The sequence below is a fragment of the Stigmatopora argus genome, chromosome 11 (genome assembly GCF_051989625.1).
Source record: "Stigmatopora argus isolate UIUO_Sarg chromosome 11, RoL_Sarg_1.0, whole genome shotgun sequence".
Taxonomy (NCBI): domain Eukaryota; kingdom Metazoa; phylum Chordata; class Actinopteri; order Syngnathiformes; family Syngnathidae; genus Stigmatopora; species Stigmatopora argus.
The window spans coordinates 14,664,937-14,679,726 of record NC_135397.1 but is presented as its reverse complement, the minus strand read 5'-3'; the positions used below and the strand labels follow the sequence as shown (position 1 = coordinate 14,679,726).

Here is a 14,790-nt window from a genome sequence, read left to right as displayed (position 1 = left end):
CAAAGAGACTCAGTCTGTATTTGACATTAAGGTGTCGCTGATTACTTTGCCTCGACTGAACAAAGTGTTGCTCTTGTCTTGGCTTTAATTTTTTGGAGGGCTTCTTGGTCTTAATTTGGTGTTTCTTGGTTTTGTTTCTCCTGGCTTTTGGACTTGGAGTAAAAGTCTTGCTGTTTACTCAAATCCTTGTTTTGACTTCAGTCTTTGTCTTGATTTGCTGGTGCTCAAAGTTAATCTGTTCAACATTATTCTTGCCAGAGAGCTTTTGACCTGGCCATTATTTAGTTTTAGCATTAAGAATTTTAAATGTGTTCTGGGCCATGTTTTGTCACCCAAGTTGCACCAAAAATAACAACACCAACATGCTGAGTGGAATAGTTTAATGTCACACAGAGGTTTGTGCCATCCTACAGTAAGGTGCAATATCTTAGTCAATTTGGAAATAAATCTCCTGTCCATGTGCAAAGTTAGCAAAGTGTCAATGAAAGTGCTTAATCAATTTAGGTTATTTCAGAACCCATTTGGAAGGACACACAATGCCATTTGTCTTAAATGCCAGTTAAAGCTTAAAAACAACAATATTTTACGTTCTACCTACTTACTACTCACTATACGGTAGTTTTTAACTGCTAGTCGTAGGTTCATGGGTAGCGCAGTGGAACGTTAAACGGACAGCAAGAAAGGACAACATTCACCATGTAAACTGTACTTGAGAGCTAGCCACAGATAAAAAGGAATACCACTATGTGAAAACTATGGTACTAATTGTCATAAACAGTGTACACATAAACTTATGTTATTACTTTGTGTATTATGGGAAACCCAACACCAATAGGAGTCAGCGGAGCTGCATGTTATTCTTTTCTTCGGATAGTCTTGCGATGCATTGTGATTATTAACCAGTCTTTGGTTATTACGTTGAAGCAGCCAATTATGGGATGAAGCCGGATGATTGATGTCCTGCCCTTGGAGACCCTGGGGTCGGCAGCATAGCACAACATTCATTTGTTCCTCTGGGCCTTCTGGGCAGATTTGGTGACTTTGCCAGTGCTGGAGGCCTTTTTCTCCACACCCTTGATGACTCCCACAGCCACGGTCTGGCGCATGTCGCGCACTGCAAAACGACCTACAAGTCAAGTTAGGAGAGGGCAAGGTTGACTGGACAAGAAGTATAAAAGAAGAACATACATAGGAGCAAAGAGGCAGAATATAGTTCCCCGGTTGTGGTGATAATTGCTTAGACTAGTTTCTGAATTTATGGTCAAGACAAAAAAGTTCTTAGAATATGACCTGTGGAACATTACCAATTTGGGATTTAATTTTAAAACTTCAGCTTTTTGCCAACATTTGGCTCTTTTCCTAAGACTTACCCAGTGGGGGATACTCAGAAAAGCTCTCAACACACATGGGCTTGCCCGGGGTCATGTCCACGATGGCTGCATCTCCAGACTTGAGGGATTTGGGATTGTCCTCCAGCTTCTTCCCAGAGCGGCGATCAATCTTTTCCTTGAGCTCGGCAAATTTGCAGGCAATGTGAGCAGTGTGACAGTCCAGCACAGGGGCGTAGCCAGCACTTATCTGGCCAGGGTGGTTAAGAATGATGACCTACAGACAGAAAGGAAAGCAAAGAACATAAGGTCAAACCGACTTGGTTCAAAGACTGAAACAAGCGTAACCCAAAGCAACTGTTTGATATTTGGTTTTTAGTATCAGAAAACACCTGAGCAGTGAAGCTTGCTGCCTCCTGCGGTGGATCGGTCTTGCTGTCACCGGCCACATTACCGCGGCGGATATCTTTGACGGACACATTTTTTACATTGAAGCCAACGTTGTCACCAGGCAAAGCCTCAGACAGCGCCTCGTGGTGCATCTCCACCGACTTCACCTCAGTGGTTAGGTTGACGGGAGCAAACGTCACCACCATGCCAGGCTTAAGGATGCCCGTTTCCACACGACCCACAGGAACAGTGCCAATACCTGTTCGTGCAGAAGACTGTCAAAAATATGCCTGGAAGTGGGTGTTAAGGTTCTTCTCAAGGTACCGTGTATACCAGGTGTCTCAAACCGATTCCGCCGAGGGCCGCAGTGGGTCCTGGTTTTTGTTCCAACCGATCCAGTGCCGACATTTTAACCAATCAGGTGTCTTCTAAAATAAGTAGCACCTGGCTGCAATCAACTGATTAACTGATTACACTTGCAAAAGGTATCCTCTTGTTGAGTTGGAATGAAAACCTGCACCCACTGCGGCCCTTTGAGGACCGGTTTGAGACCACTGGTGTATACAGTAGTTGAGCTGGATAATTCCTGATTTCATTTTGGGAGGGTTTTTTGTGGGTGTGGAGAATAGATCTAAAACGGGGTACAACTACCGTATTTATTAGAGTATAACGTGCACCCATAATCTGTGACTAAAAATTGGTATACATTTTTTTTCCCCAGTTTTTCTTAGCTCTCACCAAGGATTGCACCGGTACTGGTGACTGGCTAATGCTGAACACATGCCGCCATGACAAAACATTTATTCGCAACATATGGTACGGAAACCTGGTAAAACAAACTACTACCAGTATGAACACAATTCTCAATTGGAATTTACAATTATAAAGCTTTAAAGTCTAATTCATCATATTATTTAAAAATGTTCAAAGTCTGATTCATCATCAGATTCACCAAACGATTGATTCCATTCTTCTTGAGCGAGGATCGCGCTCCCTGGGTGGGCTCGTGTGAGCAGGTGCCCCGCTAACGTTTCCGTGGAGCAACTTTTTTAATTTTTTTACCCCTTTTACTCTATAAGCTTGCCGAAGGCTATTTGAAGAAGACTGGCATTTGTAAAAGAAGGTAGATTATTGCCACCTGGCGGACAAAGACCAGTTTTACGTCTCCCATTATAACGGCTGCGAAGGACTTTTTCACTGGGGGAGGCCAGTTTACGCGTGCCTGAACTTTGCTTCAGTTTTATGGTACAAAATTGCACGTTATACTCGAATAAATACGGTACACCTTCCTATAAGGAAGCTAAATCTGGAGATTAACCAGTCAAGCTACTGTCTCCCACTGTCACCTAGGGTCGCTATCTCTAGTTTGTGACTGAAAGAAAAGAATAACCATTCCTCTTCCTTGTAAGGAGTTGGATATTGGATCTGTGTAGGATGCCTTTTGGACACCATCCTGGTGAGGTGTTCTCGGCACATTTGAGGCAGAGGCAATTTTTTTGTTTTAGGTGGGGTTTAAAACACCGGCTGTTGACATCATGACTTAAAGCCAAGTTTCGTCACTGCTTTCTGGCCTTATCATACCACTATATAAGTCAGTAGGTTTTCCATTTAACCAATTGTATACTAGTGTATTTGTATTTTTGTATAGGTGCGAAAACATGTAGTATTGTAGTAATAATAGCGTTGATCCTACTTCGCGGTTTTTCGATTATCGCAGCCAAGTTTGGTCTCATTCTCCGCCAAATTTGAGGGATTACCTTATATTTTGGTACCCCAAGAATTCTTAAACCAACTGTTCATGACAGATTATCCATAAATACTTGCCTCCAATCTTGTAAACATCCTGAAGGGGCAGACGGAGAGGTTTGTTTGTGGGACGGGTGGGTGGCTGAATGGCATCCAAGGCTTCCAGGAGCGTAGTGCCTGATGCGTTACCATCCTTTCTGGTGATCTTCCACCCCTTAAACCATTGCATCTAAAACATGAAAAAATGGTATTAAACATGAGTGGAAGAACAGTGCGACAAACACGAGGGTAGTATTTGTATTTACATTTGGGCTCGCATCAAGCATGTTGTCACCATTCCAGCCGGAAATGGGCACAAAAGGCACAGTGTCCGGATTATAACCGATCTTTTTGATATAAGTGCTGACTTCCTTGACAATTTCCTCATATCGTTTCTGGCTGTAGTTGGGCTCAGTGGAGTCCATCTTGTTGATGCCCACAATAAGTTGCTTCACACCAAGAGTGTAGGCCAGTAGGGCGTGTTCGCGGGTCTGACCGTTCTTGGAGATGCCGGCTTCAAACTCTCCCACACCAGCAGCCACAATCAGCACGGCACAGTCGGCCTAAAATTGGACTCCGTTCACACTCATGCAAAGCTGGTCCATCTTACAACTGTGTCCCTGTATTGCCTACCTGAGAAGTCCCGGTGATCATGTTCTTGATGAAATCCCTGTGTCCAGGTGCATCAATGATGGTCACATAGTACTTGGTGGTCTCAAACTTCCACAGTGAAATGTCGATGGTGATCCCACGTTCCCTCTCGGCCTTCAACTTGTCCAGCACCCAGGCATACTTAAAAGAGCCTTTACCCATCTGGAAGATATTGCCGTTTGCATGCTGTAAAAACTCATTCATGCAATTTTTTTGGAGCTTAAATGCAATGTATTCAATCTTTTGTCATGTCACAAGTCGGTCTCAGGGGTTTGGTGGAGCCTCTGCCGCGGAGGGCAACCCACATCGACTCATCATGTCTATTTACGATAACATGCCACACTTGACAATCACTGGCTGCAGATGATCATGTGACATTAATTGGCCAATCAGTGCTGTGAGGAATTAATATATTTTGAATTTGAAAAAATATCACATTTTATTTTACACTATAGTAGGGTTTGGTGAGTGCGCATAAAACTGGTTGTGTTTGGTAGCTCCAACAAGGTTAAAAACCACTGCCATAGATGATGAGGTTCAGTCCATTTCGCAAAAAAACTATGTCCTTATGTTTTAATGTCACTTCACAGTAATTAAATGATGTGATCTTTTAAAAAGGTAGTGAAAACAAATTTAAAAGGCTCACAAAGATTCATAACTACTGGAACTGTATTGAAATTGAATAATTTGATATTTTGCATTTACAAAGGACAGGAATATTAACTTATGATATTGACCCTAATAATGTGCTTTTGATTCATACAGTATCTCAGAAATACCACGTGTGATGATTTTTCTTAAGATTTTCCCTTCAAAGTAACACATTTGTACTCCCTATTAAAACCATAAGTATGGAGGTGAAAATTGAGAATCACGGGGCGGCTTAAACGCGAGAAATTGTAAAATTCAACAATTTTAAGGCAATTTTAGGGGTGTGCCTTATACCCGCAGGCAGCTTATATGCGAGTAAATACGGTAATTGAAATTACCGTATTTTCTTGCATATTGACCGCCTCAGTGTATAAGCCATACTCTTAAAATTGCCTTAAAATCGTTGAATTGTACAATTTCTCTTGCACATTATGCAGATATCAAGGCTGATATTTTAATGTTCGACTGCAAAACCTTTGATCAGCCTTAACAACTATTGGGATGTGCTGGCATGGTAAACACTACGAAGACATGTATCAAGACGACTCGCGACTGGCCAGTCAGAGCACGTTTAACTACGGTAAGATGGCGGCACCCTGAGCGAGCAATTTCTTGAATTTCATTCATAAATGCCAAAATACATTTTGTTTAGCTTTTTATGTTTATCTTTTCCTCTATTTTAAAATAAATGACCGTATCGACCGCATTGTCTTGCGTTGTGGCATTTCCTCTTTGTCACCTTGCAGTTTCGTGCATGCCAAGTCTAATTTATGCACATATAAGCCGTACCCTTGATTCAGTAATCATTTTTTGGAGTTACAAATACGGCGTATATGCGAGAAAATACAGTAAATTTGAGACTCAATAAGTCAGAAAAAAATGATTGCTGATAGGTAAGACTAATAACCTTAACAATGGCCGTGTTTCAGAGGAAGAAGAGACATGTTTTAACATGTTTAAAGTTTTCCTACAAGCATTAGCTTAACGGTGCTATGGTGACAACGGATCACTGATTTTTTTTTTTGTTTGCTACTCGAGTCTCGACTATCACATGACAGTGGAATTTTCAAATCTTGTTAAAGTTTTCTGGTCCATCGTATGCCACACCCTTACCTCGGCGGCTTCCTTCTCAAACTTCTCGATGGTCCGTTTGTCGATGCCGCCGCACTTGTAGATGAGGTGGCCCGTGGTGGTGGACTTGCCTGAGTCCACATGGCCAATCACCACAATGTTGATGTGGACCTTCTCCTTCCCCATGACTGTGGCCACTCAAGTTCAAAGAGACCCAATCAGGCTTCTATAAAAGTGCCACAGAGAATTGGTGAGTAGTTTTAATTCCTGTCTGATAAATTAGGCGATTTTTAAAGTTGTAAAGTTGTTTGTATTTTCGCTATCGATTTTTAGAGCTAAATTGTTGAAGGTACACACATCTTTGGTATTTAAACTGCAATTATGACATTTAGGGGCGGCCCGGTGGTTGAGTCGTTAGCGGGCCGGCCTCACAGCGGGAGACCTGGGTTCAAATCCAGGTCGGTCCACCTGTGTGGAGTTTGTGTTTTCTCCAGGTACTCCGGTTTCCTCCCACATTCCAAAGACATGCATGTTAGGCTGATTGGACACTCTAAATTGCCCCTAGGTATGAGTGTGAGCGTGGATGGTTGTTTGTCTCCTTGTGTTCTGCGATTGGCTGGCCCCCTACCTCTGTCCCGAAGACAGCTGGGATAGGCTCCAGCACCCCCCGCGACTCTAGTGAGGATAAAGCGGTTCAGAAAATGACAGAGATGAGATTATGACATTTATCTTTAGCCATAAAAGTTCAGAGAACAGAGGTCAATTGTTGCATATCCATAACACTGGATAATTGTAATGAAAGAGTTTAATCTGAATATTTTATGCATTGTATTTAGGTATGGTTTTAGTTGTGTGTTAGCTGTCTGGGGAATTGTCTAAGGGTTTTGTAGTTGGTTGAAAAAAAGCGTGACGGGCGCTTTTGCCTATTCTTTTTTTTTTACAATGTATTTTACTATCAATGTTGAAAGCTTGAAATCAATAAAATCGAGACTTGAAAAAAGTTTCAGGGGTCTTACGATACAGTGATTGGTTAGAGGAACAGATGAGAGTTAATATAAATGACCTTCATATAAAAGATGGTTCCTTAAACAATCTAAAATACGCAAAATGTTTAAACGGAAAATAACTCGTATGTGTTGCCATTTTGGGACAAATGTGATGCCATTTGAAAGAAGCCATTATAGTGTAGTACAGGGGTCCCCAACCACCGGTCGGCAAGCGGTGAAACTGGGGGACATCTTTTGTTTTTCGAGTGAGAAAGGTCTGTTCTGCAAAAAATGCAGCGAAGCCAAAGTTGTGGGTGAGTTTTCTGATGGAAAAATATGGACTTAATGTAAGCTAGACTATCTCAAGCGACACATTCAGCAGAAGTGAATATAAGAAGTGAGGACAGATGAGAAAAATAAAGTCAAATTTAAGTCAAATTTTTGCAAAGTATAGTGAAATTTATTAAGATGTTTTATGTATGCATATTAATAATTACATTTTATTATAACAGGATCATTTATGGATAGTAGAAATGAACCTGGTGATGGCAGGTGTAAAACTGGTTTGTGGCCGGTGCTCGTAAATATTGTTATACACGAAAGATATGCCAAAAAAAATGCCATGGCTACCTGGCTTGGTCGCATCACGAAATTTTGACCGCATCACGGGCGAATTATTCGATCGAAATTTCCCCCGTAAGACGAGCATTCCGTATGACGAACGGTCGTATGACGAGGTACCACTGTATAGGTATATATGAGTATAACTGTAACGTTTACTATATACTAAATATATTATATATGGTAGTACTTTCATGTAAACTACATTTATATAAGTACATTTATGAATTAATATAAATAGACTTAATATTTACATAATATTGTGTAGGCTTGAAAGCATATAAATAATGGCGATATAATAGGGGTGATCCCAGCGTGACGGGCGCTTTTGCCTTTTCTTTTTTTTTTACAATGTATTTTACTATCAATGTTGAAAGCTTGAAATCAATAAAATCGAGATTTGAAAAAAGTTTCAGGGGTCTTACGATACAGTGATTGGTTAGAGGAACAGATGAGAGTTAATATAAATGACCTTCATATAAAAGATGGTTCCTTAAACAATCTAAAATACACAATGTTTAAACAGAAAATAACTCGTATGTGTTGCCATTTTGGGACAAATGTGATGCCATTTGAAAGAAGCCATTATAGTGTAGTACAGGGGTCCCCAACCACCGGTCGGCAAGCGGTGAAACTGGGGGACATCTTTTGTTTTTCGAGTGAGAAAGGTCTGTTCTGCAAAAAATGCAGCGAAGCCAAAGTTGTGGGTGAGTTTTCTGATGGAAAAATATGGACTTAATGTAAGCTAGACTATCTCAAGCGACACATTCAGCAGAAGTGAATATAAGAAGTGAGGACAGATGAGAAAAATAAAGTCAAATTTAAGTCAAATTTTTGCAAAGTATAGTGAAATTTATTAAGATGTTTTATGTATGCATATTAATAATTACATTTTATTATAACAGGATCATTTATGGATAGTAGAAATGAACCTGATGATGGCAGGTGTAAAACTGGTTTGTGGCCGGTGCTCGTAAATATTGTTATACACGAAAGATATGCCAAAAAAAATGCCATGGCTACCTGGCTTGGTCGCATCACGAAATTTTGACCGCATCACGGGCGAATTATTCGATCGAAATTTCCCCCGTAAGACGAGCATTCCGTATGACGAACGGTCGTATGACGAGGTACCACTGTATAGGTATATATATGAGTATAACTGTAACGTTTACTATATACTAAATATATTATATATGGTAGTACTTTCATGTAAACTACATTTATATAAGTACATTTATGAATTAATATAAATAGACTTAATATTTACATAATATTGTGTAGGCTTGAAAGCATATAAATAATGGCGATATAATAGGGGTGATCCCACTTAGCGTTTTTGCGATTATGCATCCTTTGGCAACGCTGTAAAGTGTCATCTTTTAACCGTGAACATTGTGTTTTGGACAAGACTGCCATTGGTTTATCTCATCTCATTTTATGAACCGCTTTATCCTCATTAGGGTCGAGGGGGGTGCTGGAGCCAATCCCAGCTGGCTCTGGGCCAGAGGCAGGGGACAAGGAGACGAACAACCATGCACACTCACACCCATACCTAGGGTCAATTTAGAGTGTCCAATCAGCCTATCATGCATGTTTTTGGAATGAGGGAGCAAACCGGAGTACCCGGGGCAAACCCACCAGTGGCGAGCCGTCAATTTCAAAGCGACGCCTTCAGCTATGTCTGAATCAATCCAACCCTCAAAAACTATTTTATGGCTATAAAACCTCTACTGCATCTACAGCTGCAACACATAAAAGAGCATCAATAATAACCTCATACAATTGAAATATTATTTAGGAATATAGCCATATTTTACTCACCAAAAATCTTTTTTATCTGTACACAAAATCCTTCCTCCTTTCTTTCCTCCTTTTTTTTCTATTGCCATCGAAGCTAATGCTGAAAGTCGAGCCTGTCCTGTCGTATTTCTGGTTTTTATTCGATTTAGTGCTGAAAATGTTGGTTCCCGGTTGTGACAGGCTTGCTTGCTTCGGAGTTGTCCGACCTTTCTTAATGATGTCCAGCTTTTTTCTTGAAAAGTCCATCTTGAAAATGGCTTTGATAGTAAATCTGCAAACAAATCCATTTCTTCTCCTTCAGCCATTGCGGGTTGACAAAACCGCTATTAAATCAACACAACAATATATTTGCTTGTGCAGCTCGCTCCAGGTACAGTTTGGTAGCTCTGGCTAGTCCACTCTATTACTAGCCAAACATAGTTGGTGAAAGCGATGATTTATCCTTAGGCCTGCGAGAAGGCAATGACGTATGCCTACGCCTGCGAGAAAGCATTGGTGTCGCCAACTCGAAATCTGATTAGTTAAAGCAACAGTTTTATCGACGCTTCTTTTCTGCAGCAGAGCCTGCAGAACTGATTATGAAGGCCTCAAGGCAGATTTCTGACCCTGGCAACAAATAGCTGAAATTTGATTGGTTAGATGCCTAAATATGAAAACACATCTGGAAGCAGCATAGCCAGGGGAAAAGCAATGAAAGGAAGCTGACAGACAATTTGGAATTATTTAATGAGTATTCATGGACAAAACATAATTAACATCAGTCTGTGATTCAGATATTTTTTTAGGCCAGCAGAGAAGGCCTTGCAGGCCCTGACAGTCCACCACTGAAACCCAAGCAGCCCCGGGGAGAACATGCAAACTCCACACAGGTGGACGTGACCTGGATTTGAACGCACAAGTGGCGATAAATCGCAGCCAGCAAAAGCACCGACCTCATTTTTATTTACTTTGTGATCAATTGATGTATTCCATATTTGAACATGCTAACTATCCCGGCCATTTTCAGGGTTTGCCTTAGCTTTTAACACCTAGCAGAGGAGGACAGAGGAATAAAGGACACACTTCCATTATTCATATAGAGATTAAAGAAACATTTTCAGGAAATGTTTCTAACACCGTTCTCAAGGTTTTGGCTGATACTTTTGATTCTGTTTACAATGGATGTCCCGCCCTTCAACATCAGGCATTTACAAGATCACTTTTTGTCTTTGTCCAGGTTTCCCCAGCTCTGTAGGCTATGTAAACTAAGCTACTAATAATACTTTCACACACAAAAATAACAGTTTTGGACCAATAATGCAAAAAAAAAAATCTCATTCTGAGCATCAAATGAGTCAACACAAATTCAGAAACGAAACAATATGCCTTGAAGATGCCTTTGATCAGGAACGACAGTTAATAACAAAAAATTGACGAGAGATGCCAAAGTTGTACCGCTTTCTTCAAGAGGTGATATTTTTTGTTTTCGGGTAATTACTTTCATGTATGTTAAATTGACAATAGGAATATGAACAAAGTTGACATGTTTGTAAGTACCAAAGTTGTTTCCTGTGGGTCTGTTGACCATGGCAAAGATAGCGTCTTTATGCGTGTTCAGATGTTGGTTAGTAAAATGGATGGAGGAAAAAAATTGTCTTTGTGGATGCTGTCAATGCAATACCAAATAAAATATTTGGTATCTGACTGATATATTGTTTAGCGGTACTTCTGTTGTGGTGAAACAAGTTACGTGGAGCTCATAACTCGGTACCCGGACATTTCGTCGACGCTCGACGTACACTTCGTCGCCGGACGCTTCGTTCCCGGACGGTTCGTCGAATCGACGCTTCTTCGCCGGACACTTCGTCGACCGGACACTTCGTCGACGGACAATTTGTTGCCGGACACTCCATCGTCAGACAGTTCACCTAACCTTAACCACTATTAAAGAAGACAAAGGAAATTCACATATTCTTTATCAAAGAAAATAAAACAGAAAAACTCGCTCGACCACACAAACACATTAACATTTGGGCGTGTGCGTACTAAATGGGCTCGTCTCTAAACACGCACGAAACGGTTCCTCGGGGGGGCACTGAGTGACTCCACTAAATTACTATTATTGGTTTTTAATCGCGAATTGATGTGGCTACGATTCTGACTGGATACTGATATTTGTTATGAAGTATGCCAAAAATACTGCACCTCTGACTTTGATATAGATGCACACGTTTGATTTTAAATCAAGCAATCTATTGTCCTTTCAAAGAACAAATTCTATTGACTCTATTAATAGGAGCGAATGGGCCTGTTCTCAAAATGGCCGACAAGCGACGACGTCTAGCTCCGTTGCCTCACAACGCGCATTGGAAATCTAGTCTGTATACACGATATCTATGTGAATACCAAGCAAAAAAAAGAAGAAAGACGACGGAGAATATGTAAATTTCCTTTGTCTTCTTTTTAATAAAATTTTCAATAAAATAATTTTATTTATTGCCTTTTATTTTAAAAATTGAGCGTTCAACGTAGGAACCGTTTAACGTAGGAACTGTTTCGTGCGTAGTGTGTTTAGAGACGAGCCCATTTAGTACGCACACCCAAATGTTAATGTGTTTGTGTTGTCGAGCGAGTTTTTGCTTTTTTTTTTTTTAATAAATAATATGTGAATTTCCTTTGTCTTCTTTAATAGTGGTTAAGGTTAGGCGAACTGTCTGGCGACGAACTGTCCGGCGACGAAGCGTCCGTTCGACGAACCGTCCAGGGACTAAGCGTCCGGCGACGAAGTGTCCGTCGACGAAATGTCCGGTCACGCATAACACTCGCCCCACCCCCTTTTTCTGTGGGACTTATCTTTTGTGTTAACCTCCCTCGCTAAAAATGATTTTGTTTTGTTCATGCACCACCTTCACGTAGTCTGCAGTCTATATGTACTGGCATGCATTTAATTTTTCTTATGCAATAGACAGGTTGTAGACTACAAATGGTTCACATGATTACTGCTTATGTTTGGTTTCATAACCAGTCTTTTCTGATTAAAATGCAATATTTTTTGAACACGCAGTATGAATTCTCCACTGCAAAGCATCTATCTGGCAATCCAAAAGGGAAGGCATGTTATGTGACAATATTTTGATCTTGGTTGAAGTACCATTTTTGGCCACCAGTCCTACATATTGCTCTTTTAAATGCTGGTGGCGGAATCCACGTAATGGTGCATTTAGAAACACCAACTGTTGATGTCTGTTGATGCCACTGCAAGGAACGTGGAATAATGGCGACTAGAACGCCATCTAACAATACAGACGCTCCCCTACTTACGAACAACGGTACATAGGAACATGTCTGCAAATTGCGTTTATGTCGAAAAATGTTCGTAAGTTCGATTTTGGATTGCGTGCCTTTTTCCGAGTAGTGCTTCTTTCCCGCCGCTAATAACGACGCCTGGCGCTGTTAGAGCTCAGCTCACCCAGCATCCACCTTCCTCTGCCTAGTTCGTTGCAGTGCGGAAGTGCGTGAACATATCTCCAGTGCGCAAAGAACCTTTTTCATTTTTATCATTAAATATCTCGTGCATCCATAATTCAATATGGTTGGTGAAAAGCGAAAGGCTTCTATTGAGGGAGGTGCAAGGAAAAGGCAAGCCATTTGATTTGAAATGAGTGGCAATAATAACGAAGCTTGATGCGCGTGAGAAAGTGGTGAGCGTTGCACGGGAATACAACTTGAATCGTTCGACCGTCAGTACCATTTATAAACATAAAGATCGAGCAGCAGGACCCAAATATTGAACGTTGCACAAAGTTTGCAAATCAATTGAATGATGCCATACAGTGCTACCCCATCATTTATGATGAAAAAAAGAAAACTGCAATCGTCATTAGATAGCTTCTTTCGGCCAGTTTCGAGTAAATCTCTCTCTCTCTAATGTATGTATACAGCACTGTATGTATTCTCTCCATTTTATTAAATGTTTTTTTCAGTACAAACCAATGCGTGTTACTTATACAAGCCTTAAACATACAAATGCACTAATATAAACCTTCAATATACTTATATAGGCTTCAATATACTTATATAGGCCTTAAACATAAATTATACAAAATATAGCACTGAGCAACTTACGAACAAATTCAACTTATTAACAATCGCTCGGAACCTAACTCGTTCGTAAGTAGTGGAGGGTCTGTAGTGGTCTGAAGCACACTAAACTTTTTCTTATCGAACTATTTTATTTAGAAAAACTTGTATTTCAAGGCACCACTGTATACACATGCATTCCCACCTTCTGTCCCCGGTTGCTATTTTTGTTGCGATGTAATCCTTTCACTGACACACCCTTGGAAAACACTACCATCCTTGAACATCCTTGAAAAAATCCACCATCTTGTCACCCATCTCAGCATTACCAGACTTTGTTATTAAGCACTCATTGCTCGCTCATAGTTTGTAAACATCCTCATCCTTTTTGTCCAGGAGGGTCATTGCAGCAGTTGCCGCAGTGCGCCCCCCCAAAAAAAACAAGTGCGCCAACTCCACATCATATGGTCATGTGAATGGCGGAGGAACCTCATTATTCAGTGAAACACACAACCCCCCACCCCCCTCCCCTCCACCCCCCAACACCAAAACACACACACTTCGTCACCCCAGTCATAACATTCCAAGCAAGGGTTTTATTTTTAAACCCACGTATGACGTCATAGCTCACTTACCTTAGCAGTACACTACTGTTTTGGTTTGAGCTGTTGATGGTCAAGTGCAGGTCGTCTGAGGCAGCGCGCGTGCATTTGAGGACAGACAACGGCGTTCCGCTTACAGACGCGCGCACGTCCGACGTGCAGGGAGGGGGAGTTGGGTCTGTGATGATTGCGTAATTGCACGGGTGCGCGCACCAAGTCGGCCGGAAGTGGTGTCTTCACGTTAGTTGCTGAATAATTGTCCTCTATAACAGTGAATCAGATGATGCCTTATTATTAAATCATGAGAACAGAAGGGGGCGCTCTCAGGACTTTTCAAACCAGATCATACTAAAGTGGGCAGCGCGGCAGCTGAGTAGTTAGCCTTACAGTGGGAGACCTGGGTTCAAATCCAGGTCGGTCCACCTGAGTGGAGTTTGTATGTTCTCCCCAGGCCTGCGTGGGTTTTCTCCTGGTACTCCGGTTTCCTCCCACATTCCAAAGACATGCATGGTAGGCTGGTTTAACACTCTAAATTGCACCTAGGTATGAGTGTGGGCGTGAATGGTTGTTTGCTCACACTCATACCTAGGAGCAATTTAGTGTTCAACCCGCTTACCATGCATGTTATTGGGATAGGGGAGGAAAACGGAGTACCTGGAGAAAACCAACGCAAGCCCGGGGAGAACATGCAAACTCCACACAGAGGACCGACCTGGGATCGAACCCTTGACCCCAGAACTGTGAGGCCGATGTGCTAACCACTCGTCACAAGGTCGCCACCATTGTCGTCAATGGCTGCTAGTTATTATTAACTTCTTAATACAACTTCTCCCCCAATTTAAG

At 41.3% G+C, this 14,790-nt stretch overlaps 1 protein-coding gene across 2 annotated transcripts; it reads right to left on the bottom strand.

Annotated features, from left to right (window-relative positions):
• Positions 1-363: 363 nt before the first annotated feature.
• LOC144085019 (elongation factor 1-alpha 1) lies at positions 364-14,146 on the bottom strand. 2 transcript variants are annotated; one of them, XM_077613961.1, is made up of 8 exons: positions 13,981-14,146; positions 5,919-6,102; positions 4,137-4,316; positions 3,770-4,066; positions 3,543-3,693; positions 1,721-1,977; positions 1,371-1,605; positions 364-1,126 (listed from the first exon to the last, which is right to left on the bottom strand). In XM_077613961.1, exons 2-8 carry the CDS (start codon positions 6,060-6,062, stop codon positions 1,002-1,004), a joined length of 1,389 nt encoding a protein of 462 aa, XP_077470087.1. In that variant the 5' UTR covers positions 6,063-6,102; positions 13,981-14,146; the 3' UTR covers positions 364-1,001. The 2 variants fall into 2 exon arrangements, with proteins under 2 accessions (XP_077470087.1, XP_077470088.1); XM_077613962.1 differs by lacking the exon at positions 13,981-14,146 and adding an exon at positions 13,551-13,786.
• Between the last annotated feature and the right edge of the window lie 644 nt (positions 14,147-14,790).

Bases quoted from the DNA above. Each gene is read 5' to 3' on its own strand.
- LOC144085019 (XM_077613961.1), bottom strand. From the start codon at position 6,062: ATGGGGAAGGAGAAGGTCCACATCAACATTGTGGTGATTGGCCATGTG. The intron at 4,067-4,136 runs GTAGGCAATACA...GTCCAATTTTAG, and splicing joins TGATCACCGGGACTTCTCAG to GCCGACTGTGCCGTGCTGAT. The intron at 1,978-3,542 runs GCAAGTATTTAT...CTGCACGAACAG, and splicing joins GGATGTTTACAAGATTGGAG to GTATTGGCACTGTTCCTGTG.